Raw genomic sequence first — 13,001 nt, forward strand, 5'->3', positions numbered from 1 at the left:
TCTCCCAGTCCCCGCCTTTGCCTTCTGCAGTTTGGGCGGTGAGGCCTGAGCACTTGCCGGTGAAGACCGAGGCAAAAAAGTAATTGAGTACCTCCGCCTTCTCCGTGTCCTGGGTAACCAGGTCTCCCATGTCATTCCAGAGAGGGCCCACATTCTCCCCTATCTTCCTTTTATCCCCGATGCACCTAAAGAATCTTCTCTTGTTGCCCTTGATGTCCCTGGCCAGATTTAATTCTCTCAGGGCTTTAGCTTTTCTAACCTGATCCCTGGCTGCTTGGACAATTTCTCTGTATTCCTGTACATGTATATATGTATAAAATGGGATTAATGGTACTTCCATCCTGTACACAAATCTAGCACAGAGTACAAGAGGGCCACATATTACCACCAAATGGATGAAGCACCTAGATGCACTGTCACTGCCTGCAAATGTTCCTGTTTCATCTGCTCCAGAGAAGGCAGCCAAAGTCACCTTGCAGTATTACGTCTGCCTGCTGCAGGGATCTCCTCTACCTTCCTCTGAAATATCTGGCAGAGACCAAGCTACCTGAACCTGATCTTACCTTGCAGGTCCTTGTTAATTATAGCCTAAGGAAAGGTAGTTTTGCCAGAGGCATCCATTTCAGGGCTTCGTCAGGAGCCCAGCTCCCTGTACAGTCACACTCTCTTGGGGCCCAGGGTCCAGGTTTGGTATGTAAGTAGGATACCTGAAGTTAGACAGTGCAACACTGCTTTAAATAGCTGCTGCATTTTCCCAGTGTGCTTAAATCATACTGTTTTGGGGAGCCAGGGTTGTATGTGTGCATATGCCTGTTTGTCCATTTTAGTATTATCTAGCATGCTTTCACGAATCTAAAAGCACTTCTGTCAACAGCTGTTGTTTCATCCTGTGGTGACTCCAAAGGTACCCACAATGATGCACGGCGCAGCAGGGGCCTGGCCGAATGGAGCAGAGAGCCATCTCCCCCATTCAGCTCAGCCTTCATGACCTGGTAACAGAGGAGGGCCAGAAAGGTATTTGTGCCCTCACAAACCTTTGGCACCAGATGGTGCTGATATGGGACAGAGAACTAGGATAAGCTGAATTCAGGTCTATTTTATCCAAATCCTCAAAGGCTAGTCGTGTTTGGATTTGACAGCAATTGCTTAGGCCCCATAGGAAGTGTCTTGCATGGGTGCACACATGATCACGGTTTGGTTACTTGCTAGAAGCAGGTATTGCACCTCTGAAGCTTGCCTGGGAGATGCCCTCACCTACCCCAGGGTGGCATAGCTCAGGTTGCTCCCATTGTGTAACTGATTTAATGGAGAAATCACTGGTTCCTCCTCTGCTCTTGTCATTTGTTCCTCTGTTCACATGTGCTTTTGTGTCATTCTAGGTGCTATCCCTGTTCCCGTGAACATGCACGAAGCCAGTGTCTATACTTACTGCCTGTGCATAGGCGCCATACGCTCCAAACTGGATGGCCATGGGGTTGAACATGCCCATTTGTCCTGCCATTTGCTGCATGCGTCTCATTGTACGCTCCTTGTCTGTATCTGCAAACTTCACCACCAGGCTTGAAGAGGCTCCCTGCAGGACAGGAAACAAAAGGAAATACATGAGGGAAATAGCCAGGTACACACTGGCTCATGCAATCCATACATCTAACACTGATTTGGTAGCATGGGATCCAGCTGATGCTGATTTATCCCATGCAACCTCTCAAGCCTTTTGAATTGGACATTTGCAAGAGGCTGAGAGCATCAGGAAGGAAGGAAAGCACCCTGGAGGGTGAATGACTGAGGCCAGCAGCCCAGTTCCTAGTTTCCTCCAAAATTCAAACTTCCAGGCTGTCACTAATGTTCTCTTTGCAAAAGTTGTTGCCTTATTCTTTCAACATATAGAAAACCTTTTGGCCCAACAGGTTGTCCTCATCAGAGGACAAAGATCTGCACTCAGTGCAGCAAAATGTAGGAGCCTTTGCTGGATGAACGTGGTAGGATTTGTGAACTGATTTATTTTGATAGAATCTGTTAACTCTGTGCATGCCAGCCCCCCTGAGCTGCATCACCCTTTCACACTGCCTTGTCTTGTAATCCCCATGTCCAGCGAGAAATCCATGCCCAGCCTTGGAGACAGGATTCAGTATGCTGAGCAGAGTGTATGTCTCATCACGAAGCAGCACCTCTTCAGCACTGTTAAACTAGGGGAGCAAAAATAGTGCCTGATGGACCTGAGTTTCCTCTCCATGAACAGTAGGAAATAGAAGCTACCACAAAAGAGCACACATTTAATGTTACACTCTTCCAGGAAAGCTTTACAATGTTTGGGCTATGTCTGCAGTCAGCACTGGTGCAGAACTACAGATGATCATCAGAGCTGGCTGCAGAAGTCTGTGAAAAATATAGAGCTTTTGGGAATGAAAAAAATCCCTCTCCTCCCCAAAATGAGATGAAAGGTCAGTAACTGTGATTCTTAAATTTCTGATAGGAGGCAGAGATGGGAAGAAATAGATCTGCTTAGGAAGGAAGGCACTGATGTATTTTTGGCTGGCTCCAAGGACGTCCTAACTTCATGGGTTGGTTGATTCCCCACAGCGTGGTCTCCCCAAGGGAAGAGGGGTGCAGTGGAGGGGGGATCCAGCAGCAGCCCCGACAGCAGGCAGACAGTTGCCTCGGGAGCTGGGCTGCCACTGAGCCTGGGGAGATGGGCAGGTGAGCTGTCAGGAGACTGACAAAGAGCAGCTAAAATCATCACGCTCCCATGGTACGCTTCCCTTTTGACACACTGGTATTCGTTGATGGAAATACAGTCAGTGGGGAAATTGCCAGCTCAGCCTCTGGCTGCAGCAGTAGAGGTAGACCAGCTCTGTGCCAGAGGAGCTGGGCTCTTGCGGGGCCCTCATTTTTCTAGTAGAGGTGGGATTGCCTGGGATTTGCATAGGGGCAGTGTTATTAACTGGCTTACACACCCCTGTGTACCTGTAACCAGAAAAAAATAGTCTCGGTGAAGGCAAAGTTGTTCTGCTACAAATTGGGAATAGTGTAGTGAACCACAACTATGGACGTACATATGCGTAAGTCCAAGCTATGCATATTCAATAGCCTCTCCAGATCCTCAGTAATGAATAAAGACTTGCGGAATTAACATGCTAAAAAAAAAAAAACAATCTAAGGCCACACAATGAGCGATGTTCCCCTGGATTAGCAGCCTGTTCTGGGAGGAAGTGATTTTCATTGGCAAAGGATCTTTCTTTTTGACCTGTTAGTCTCTCTTTAATAAATCTATAACCCACTCAAACAATGTGGTGAAGAGCAAGAGGTTGAAAGAAGTGCTTCAGGAAAACAAAGGTATGGAGAGATGAATGCTCTATTCAAGGGTGGAGAGCAGTTTTCAGAAGTTATTATAAGAGCTAAACAGAAAGGGGTGGGTGGGGTGGGGGATGGAAGAAAAAAAAACCTAGCCAAAATTCCCCTGTATTTCTGCTCAAGGCTGGGCAACTTTTCATTTTTTTAAATCACATGATGTAGTTATTGATCTTTCCCCAAATCACACTCTTAATTGCAGCTCATTGACAAATGAATATTTTAATGCATACATTTCCTGCTAATTATCACCTGGACTAGTCCTTAATTAGATTTCAACACTCATTTAATTAACCCTGATCCAAGAGACTGTTTGGTAACCTGTTTCTAATGATTTAAACCTATTTGCAGCTGTATTGGAGGGAGGCACTGGTTCACAGCAGATTGGGCTGTTCAGAGCTGCTGTCGTGATTTGCAGAGCAGAGGCTGCAGCGTGGTGGGCACAATGCAGCATGGAGGATTTTGAAACTGAATATGGTGAATGAGTATTTATCTCTGCAAATGGGTTTTGAAGATGTGACCTGTTCTAGTTAACAGGACAGAGAAGTGTAAATAAGTTGGTGCCTTCTTCCTTCCCCTTTCTCTCTCTATTTGCCCTGGAAGTCTTAGGGCCAGAGAACTGCCTCAGGAAATTGCTGATGCCTCACGCTGTTGAAAACCAAGCTATTATTGTAGATGGCATCATGAAAACATGGGTAACCTCCACATGAAGTTCTTGCCCCTGGAGTGTTCTTCCCTCCTGATGTGAGTCGTAGTGACTGCACAGCAGCCATTTGACCCAATGGGATCTAAGACTGCCTCTTATGAGATGTTTTTCTGGGTTGCCTGTCACAGCAGGACTTCAGGCCTCTTTGAACATCACTATTGTATACCCAGGGCAGAAAGGCCATTGACAAATAGAAGCAAGTTAGAGCACACACTACAAAGAAAGAGGAGAAAAAGGAGGGTTTTTTAAGAGCGCTCTGCAATGAGATGCACATGTAAGCAGTTGAAGATATGTAGCCAGTAGAGATGCTGCATTGCTTTTGAATATGAAGATTGACCTTGGGATTGATGCTTTCTGTATGTGGTTCCTCATATGCAGCCCTTTCACATGGCCCAAAGGAAATCAGGCAGTAAACTCCATCAGATCACACAGTGCAGGATTTTTAGCAGAGGAGCCACCCAGTGCTGTTCATCTACAAGCAGCACAAGACTACTTTCTACTCCAGTGACTCCTACTAACCCACTGGGTAACATTAGAAATGCCACAGAATGGGCCAGATTTTCCATGGGGTAAAAACTGCAGAGCCCTTCATCTGGACTATTTATTGCTTCCACAAGCAGTTAAACCATGGTGTAAATCAGCCGTTGTCTGCTGACAAAGGCAATAGGTCCTGTCTGCTAGGTCATTTATTAGTAATACATAATCTCCCCCTTGCTCTCTCCAGGTGTTGGACTGGACCTTATATTTTGCCAACCCCCAAGAGAGTTACAATGGGTAAGTCAATAATGTTTGAAATGTACTTTGAGATCTGTGTGTTAATTCTGCATTTTACCGAGGGAAGGACCCGTTTATTTTTCTACCCTGCAGATCCACAGTCAAAAGAGACTATCATGAAAGTGAACATTCCTGCTTGCGCCTCTGCAATAGGCTACTTGGAATTGGCATTTATCTCCTTTCCCATCAAATCAACCTCCTTTTTCAAGTGCTTTGATATCTACTGATGAAAAGAATAATATAAGGGCTGTATTATTATGCCTTCCCTCTTCTCTCTTGGGCCAGCAAGTCTACTTAATATGACTATCTTGCTTCCCGTCCTCCTCCCGTGCACGGTAATGAATTGCTCCCCTTAGTCAGCAGAGTCAGGTGCTCTCTAGGCTGGCGGGGCGAGGGAAAAGATGGAGGAAAAATCACTCTGTGCCACACTCACTTTGTAATCCCTAATCAGAGTCCTCTGTGGGAAAAACTAATTTCCCAGCCTGTCTTGACGTGTGAAATAAAGTCATTCTTGAAAACGGGAGCTTGACAGGTTGCTTGTGAAATTTCATATTCAACTAAAAATAAAATATCCATCCATTGATATTTCATTTAAAGGCAAAGGAAAACAAATCTTTTGCCTGGTTGTTGGGACTGTTTCCCATTAGCTATGTCCTTCCAAGTGGAGTGTATACAGAAATTAAGCAAAAGTTTTTCAGGAGACCAAATAATACTCCACGGCATCAGGGTAAGTTGCTTCTCCCTAGAACAATATTCATAGGAAAAGTTTTGTGAAGATATTTCCTTGCAGAATATATGCCTGAATTTTCTTTTCCTGTCAGCCCTATAAGTCTCCTCTGACTCAGTAGGTTACCGATCTCTACAGATGGTTAGACATCTTTTTCTTGCAAAACTGATGAATTTGGGCCTAATTCGCCAAAGCCATTAAATCATGTTTCACTTTAAGCTTAGTGAATGTCCTATTGGAGGTAAGCATACACCTAAGTACCTTACTGCAAGGGTGTTTCTCTCATACAGGTGGACTTTTATATCTTGGTTACCTCAAATGGAGCCAGTTAAAAGTTCTGGGCCAAAAATATTTAAAAAAGGTTTGTTACATTAAAGTTCCAGTGACTAAAACTCTTCAGTATAAGAGATCTGAATGTGCAGATCCTATTAAGTACCTTTCAAAATGTCAGCCGTGCACACCAGCTAAGACGCTTAAATGAAGAGGTGCTGCTGGACACTTCTCATTTGGGCAATCAGACTACCTTCCTAAGTGTCATCACGTGAATGGGGTTGCTTGTGTTGGAAATTTTGCCTTAGCACACCCTTCGCGACTGCAAAGCAGAGCTGGGAGGATGCTGACCTTCAGCAAGCCATTCAGGGTAGTATTTCCACACAAGGATCCTTGATGTTAGGGCCCGAAAGCCAAAGGAGGATTTCTTTGCTTTGGGCTCTGTCACATCAGGCCATTTGGTATGATGCCTCCTAAGTTTGAAAACAAAACCAGATTTTTTGCAGGAAATGCCTGTGTAGCTCTACTGAAAATAGGGCTGCTGAATTAGCCAGTGGGGGCTTGACCCCAACCTGGGATTTTAGACAAGCAAAAAAGAAACTACTGTCCAATTAAAACTGTAGAGCAGAGGGAATTTTAGCTAGGTAGAAATGTAATTACCCATGCTGGAAGATGGCCAGAAGACCAGGACTAACATCCTTCCCCTCCTGTGAAATAAGCTATGTTTTTCTGTACTCAGGGCTTCAATTTCATGTCTCATCTGAAAGATGAGTAGGACGGCAGTCACTAGGAATGATTTCCACTGTACAGTCCTGAGAGCTGGTTTAGACACACTTGAGATGAGAGTGACAGAGACAGAGCAGGGAAAGGAGGCATTCATCCAGGGCTGGAGTGACAGACCCTTTGATAATGCTGCTCCCTCGGTAGAGGGGATTCTTCATGCAATGTCTAAGCAGAGAGAGTTGCTGCAGGTACTTCCCTTCACAGGTCTCCGGAGCTGTAATTTATTTGGAGTGGAAGCTTGATTTAGGTTTTACTTGCCCATACACTACTTAGCAGGTGTCTCTCTGAGCTAAAGTTATTGCTTTCCACAGGGCAACAGAATCATTGGCTCCTGGTGGCACTGTACCCAATTCTAATTAGAAAGAACTCGATATATAACCTGGGTATTAGTATGCCCCTCAAATCAAAGCCAGATATCCAAACAACCTAAACTTCAAAGCAGGGTTCTTCAAGCAGTTCTGCATTTTTCAGCTCAGTCTACGGATGATAAAAGTCCTCACAGAACCGTTTGCCTTCCTTAATGCATTATGAAGTGGAAAGTGTTGTTATACCAGCAGACTGGAAATTCTTACCCGCTATTTAGGAATATGAAAGCAATAAATAATTCTTTTTTGTCCATTTGAAGAAAAACTTAAAGTCCAGAATTCAAAAGAAAATGTTATAGGTTTCCCTTTCCCAATAACAGTAACATGGTTTGGAAGATAAGGTATGTTTAGTTCTGTATTTACTAAAAAAATACTTGCCCTGAAAATATTCTTACAGCAACGAATGATGACTTGATGTAATTTTTTTATAAATTATTATTACTATTAAGAAAATGTTTGGTAGCTACAGCATAGAGTCCCATGAAAGCTAGTATCTGAATGATGCCTCTTTCTAGCTAAATAGGCAAGGATGAAAATAGAAGAAGTGGAATAATTCCAGAGCCATAAAGTGAATTGTCTATTGTCACAGTGAGGCAGCATCACAACCAGGGATGGAGCCCCTGATGCTTTGGGACTCTGCTCACATGAGCTCCACTTTTCCCTGGCAGTTCAGGATGAGGACATGAACAGCCTAAGATGACTTGGAAAGGAACAGATGTTGAGGAAGGGCTGGCAAGCTGGGCAGATACATTTCAACTGTGCATGTGACATAAAAGAACATTTCAGCGGCACTGAGTTGCAAACATGCTGCACATGACTGGGCATCCCAGGTCACTGTCATGCTGTATGACTCTAGGCTACCATGGTGTAAAGCATGTTTTTTGACATGAGCTATGAGATGGTGTAAACTCAGTGAAGCTCTGCTGGTTTTGGTGGAACAAGAAGTTGGTTTATGCTGAAGGATCTGCCCTGGCTGCATTCAACTCCACCAAGACCGAAACGTGTCTTCTTGCTGCTGGGTGAGACTTCACAACCACTATTCCTGTGAGTACCACACAGACCTTTAGGATGGGAAGGCAAGCATATTCCCCCACCTGATTTCACTTGCCAGCGGACATCCGAAGCAAAGACATTGGTGTCTGATAGGATGCTTCACATTTGTGAATTTGTGTGGACTTCAACTGAGGGTCTTATCTGAAAGTTACTTTTTTGATCTAAATACATCTTTGCCCTTTAAAAATTCATTTTGATCTTTGCAAAACCCATTCGGGTAATAGCTACTGAATCACTTAATGCCGACTATGTTTTCGATAGGGATAGCGATCTACCAATTACTAAGGTCTTTCTGTTTTCCTTACAAGGATGTGTGTTATCAATCCAGACCACACACCTGAGCAGGGCTGGGAAGGAGTGGATTAAAGGGAAACAAGCAGAAGCATCCAGAGTGATTTAATGTTGATGCAGAGCCTACTTAAATCAAAGGGAATATCCCACTGATGTAAATGAGGTTTGGAGCAAAAAAAAAGAGGAGGGGAGGAGGGGGGAAGAAAGCAAGCAAAGACGCAAAGACCTAACGCTGACATCTTCATTCCTCTCAGCGGTGGGAAGAGCATGTCCTTATTAGAGGAAGGTGGTGATGCCTGGTGGAACTCCCTCCAGTAGGCTGGGAACACCCCTGTTGGGTAGGCAGCCTTTTATGCCTCCCAGGCTGGAGGCTTATCAACGTCTCTGATATGCCAAAAAGGTCAGTGCTTGCGAATCGTTTTAGCCCCTGCAAGTCCTAATCTCATCCAGATGAGAAAAATGTTGAGTGCAGCGAGACTCGCAGGGGCTGCTGCCAACATCAGGACTTGGGCAACGCTCGGCAGTGGCACGGTCCCACTCCCGCTTTCCCCCAGCCGCCTCCATGACTGTTGATTTCGTTCCCAACTCCCCCTGGACCCATAAAGAGATGTTATGGAGCCAATTAAATCCTTTTGTCTAGAGCGAGGCTGTGCGGCTCACGAGCAGTTATCCCTCTTATCCCATTTGGAGGCAATGAATGCTGCAGTTCGGAGGGAGCGAGGAAGCCTGAGGAAGACGGCAAGTGAAGCCTGTCACGTCCCACAGCTCTCTTCGCTGTCCTGCCAGATGCCTGCGTGGCTACGGAGATGTGACTAAAGAAGTAAAGGCCGTCTTTGGCGCCAGTATGATTCATACCCCCTGTCAGGCAGCCAGGCTGTCTGGATTTCTATTCTGGGACCCAGAAACATGTGATTTATTAGTTCATTTATGGAACAAGGGGGGAGGCAGGGAACATGGTCCTATGATTTTGTTTTTTATAGAAAGAATTAAGGGAAATTATGGTAACACTGGGAAACTGCTGGCCCAAAGCTTGTACAATCAGCTGTCTTGGTGGCAGCAGTGGGATGGGATAGTCTATGAAACTTAGTCCCCCTCCAGCCAGAACCCACTGCCCAAAGGAAAGTGAGGCTGAGGTATCAAGAGCCATTGGATTTTGATGGAAGAAATGATTGCAAATTAACATCTATCTATTACGCATCCATTACTTCTTTCATCCCAAAGGACAACACATGACTTTATAAATGGTGTTTAGGTAGCATATTCAGAAAAATCATTTGTTACTGGAAGGAGGGCCAGGCCTGCTCTTGGTGAGTTATGAATGGGTTCCTAACGTATTATTATTTTTTAATAGAAGGAATGGGTGTGCTGTGCCTTGCCCTGAGTTAAGTAAGCCAGTCTGTGTGTTACACAAAGGCATTTCATGGAGTGCATGTTCTTTAAAGAGCAGAAGATCAGCAATGAAGAGAAAAAAAATGGGTCTGAGCTGGCATCTCCATTCTCTTCCATCAGCTTCTCCAACATCAACAGCATAAAATAAGGCCTCAGCCTTCTGCATTAATCTGAGCAGATGGACTTGTGTCGATGATACCCCACTCTGCCCTAGACTTTGTGACTTTGGGCAAGTAACTTTAGGGCAAATCCAGCTATGAGGCATGAAAGGCATTTAGATGCTGGACTCTCATCAACTTTCACCTGGAATTACCTTTGAAAATCCCCCCGTTATATTTCTGTGTTCATGTAAAACTAAAGTCTAATGACTTTCCCATTTCCTACTTACCCTGACAGCCTGAGGGGGTCACTAACTCTCTATCTCTCTACTGACTGTCACAAGGCAGCTTTTATTAACTGAGGACTTGAGCCCATGCTGGAATCTAAATGAGAGTAAATTTTTGTTAGTTAATTGATACTCTGAATCATGGTCTGTTTAATTGTTATCTATTTGTATTATGAGTTTGTCTAACGTTCTGTTTATGTTACCTGAATATTTTAAAGACACCCTTGGGAAGTGAGGTGGTGCACTGATGGCTTCAAGTTTGACATTCTTAATTCTATTTTGTCCAGATTTAAGTAAATATTAATATTTAGATGCTCAAGCATCCACCAGTTATTACTCCTCTACTGGGACCAGGAACAAGAATTGCTGTGACCTTGGCTGTGAACTGACTAAATATACTGATTAATTGTGTATAAGACCAGTTCATTCCCAGACATTGTTTTGTTGCTTCTTTTGCTTATCTCTTATGTCTTGTCTCTTAGAGGGACATTTGAATGACCTGATTGCAGCCATTTTGGGTTATCTGTTCTAAACCATCAATTACTTAAGACAGACAGATGTCTCTCTGAAGGGCTAGTCTCTCTCTATCAACTGTAAGGGAAGTGTAGATGATAAGATTACAGATGACCCCGAAGTTTTATACTTTGACCAACACTGATGTAATTCAGGCAGGTCAACCCTGGCCTTCAGTTGGTAAACTGCTGAGTGTGGGAACTTTCCTGTAAGAGGTTTGTATGGTGCTTAGCACACAGCAATTCCATGTAAGACCAACAATAACCACATTTCCAACAGTAGTAGTCTGAGAGGAAATCTGCTAGAGTTTCTAAGAGAGTGAAGAGCATGTTCGTGTTGAGGTGAGACCTGCAAACATGAAGCTGTGGCTTCATACACCCAGCTCACAGGTTTGGTTGACTTCCTGAAGATGTGTCTTGCTAGAAGTGGAACATGCTACAAGTTTTGAATTGCAGTCAAACTCCCTCAACTTAGTGGAAATGACAATCCTCCTTCTGAGCACTAAAGGCTGCCATGAGCCTGAAGGGAGACGGGGCGTGTGCAGCTGGATGTGTGTGCGTATTTGCGAAGAAGGAAAGAGAGATGAGGAAAGTTTCTCCTATGAAAGAAATGATCCAATTTGAAGCAAGTCCCTCATGGGAAGAGCTGTGACAGAGGCTGCTCTGTTCCTGTTAATTTTCACAGTGCAGCTGTCAGCGGGTCTGTAAATAGTACTCCGCGAAGCCAACACTTCCTATCCACACATCAACCATTCAATTAACAGAAGAACAGAAGAAGGAAATAAAGTGCACCACAGCCTTCTATCACAGCTTTGATGTTTCCCAGCAATTTATGAAAGTGTACACAAATCTAATTACAAGCCCCACTGCTTCCCATTTACATGGAGCTCCTCAAGTTCAGAGCTGTTTATATCAAAATAATTGTTAAAAATACCTCAGCTGATCTATGGCATTGTGGCCCCCCACTCACTGGAGCCGCCACGCTGCTCCTCCCAGGGAGTTTCTGCCGACTCAGCGCTTTGGTGCCAGCGTGCACACATAATAACAGCCGCTTCCCCGCCGTTCTGCAAGAGAAGTGCCCGGGCTACAACTTCATCATGCCCACAAAGGCCTATTTTCCTTCTTTCCTCCAACTGCTCAGAGCTCCTTCTGCAGACTCTCACTGCTTTCTCTTCCACTCCTAACTCACCTAAATATTCCTCTGCTGTGTTGACAGGGGGTGAGAACAGCTGCTTGGCCAGATTCCGTAATGGGACTGTGTCTGAAGGCAACTTCACAGTCTTTTGCAAAGTCGTAACTGCACTGTAGGAATGCACATCAATAATAACAGCAGTCATAAACACGAGCCGGGGGTTGGCTTCTTTGATGGGGTGCCTGACCATCCAAAGTCAGGAAGATGGGAACCGGTGTCCCGTTTGCCATGCATTTGAAAGAGGGCCATTGCACATGATGTATTGACAATGACATTTGTTTCTCGGGGCAATCTTTTATAATCTCATATTTAAGTCACTCTCACTTGGTGAGAAAAGGTGAAAAATTCCTCTGGTTTAATTAATGGCAATCTCTTACAGTATGGGAGGGTAGATAGTACATTGTATAAGGCAAGAAGAGAATCCCTTCATCTGACTATTAATTGTGTTTGGTTGGGAATTTTGGTGTCATGGGTGGACTTTCAAGAAGCATGGTAGGTGGAGGCTGAAAGTCAACCTTGTTCACGGTGTTGTGTCATTCATATTTTCTTGATTAATAAAGAAAATAGTAAATACAACAACTAGAGATCTAATTGGTCTGTCGCCTAACAACACTGAGCAATAACTGCATAATTTTATATAGGTGGTTCCTGAGCAGAGATTTGAAGTTGTTTTTGTCATTTGTGTTGATAAGAGCTGCACAGAAAAATGTTGAAATGAAAGCCCCCCAAGTTAACAAAGTTTTGGGTTGCAGTACTTTTTTTTTTTTTTGAAGTTCAACTAAGTTGAATCTTTCTCTGAAAGGCAGACATCTGTTCAATACTTGTATCCAAGTCTCACATTTTCCTTTCTTTTCACAAAACCAGGGAATCCATCTGAAAAAGTAATTTTCAAGGAAGATGTTCAGCCAGGCGTAGATAGACTTGGGATGCTATTGCCTGGACACAGAAGAAATGCTGTGGTTTGACCAAGCTGATGCAGACTTCTATAGCAAAACAAAAGAGGACTTGGCCTGTGTGATGAGGGAAGCCACCTTAGACCTCTGGAGGTCTTAATGGCCTTAAATTTCATTAATTAAAGCAAGATATAGAATGAACGTGGTGCTGACAATCAGTGTCAGACAAGTTCACAGTACATCAAATGGATCATGAGTGGACTCAGATGTGGAATACCTGGTTTCTGAATCCCAAATTTCTTTACTTGGGCAG

The 13,001-nt window shown here is 44.1% G+C and overlaps 1 protein-coding gene across 10 annotated transcripts in view; it reads right to left on the reverse strand.

Annotated features, from left to right (window-relative positions):
* Positions 1-13,001, reverse strand: part of CELF4 (CUGBP, Elav-like family member 4) — a 703,102-nt gene that overhangs the window by 62,698 nt on the left and 627,403 nt on the right. For 8 of the 10 annotated variants that reach the window (XM_009275281.1, XM_009275240.1, XM_019470978.1 and 5 more), the window contains one exon: positions 1,430-1,573. In XM_009275281.1, the coding sequence (XP_009273556.1) occupies positions 1,430-1,573 (144 nt within the window). The remainder of the gene's footprint in view (positions 1-1,429; positions 1,574-13,001) is intronic. The other 2 variants (XM_009275290.1, XM_009275248.1) reach the window with 1 other exon arrangement.

The sequence above is a fragment of the Aptenodytes forsteri genome, unplaced genomic scaffold (genome assembly GCF_000699145.1).
Source record: "Aptenodytes forsteri isolate BGI_AS27 unplaced genomic scaffold, ASM69914v1 Scaffold266, whole genome shotgun sequence".
Classification (NCBI taxonomy): domain Eukaryota; kingdom Metazoa; phylum Chordata; class Aves; order Sphenisciformes; family Spheniscidae; genus Aptenodytes; species Aptenodytes forsteri.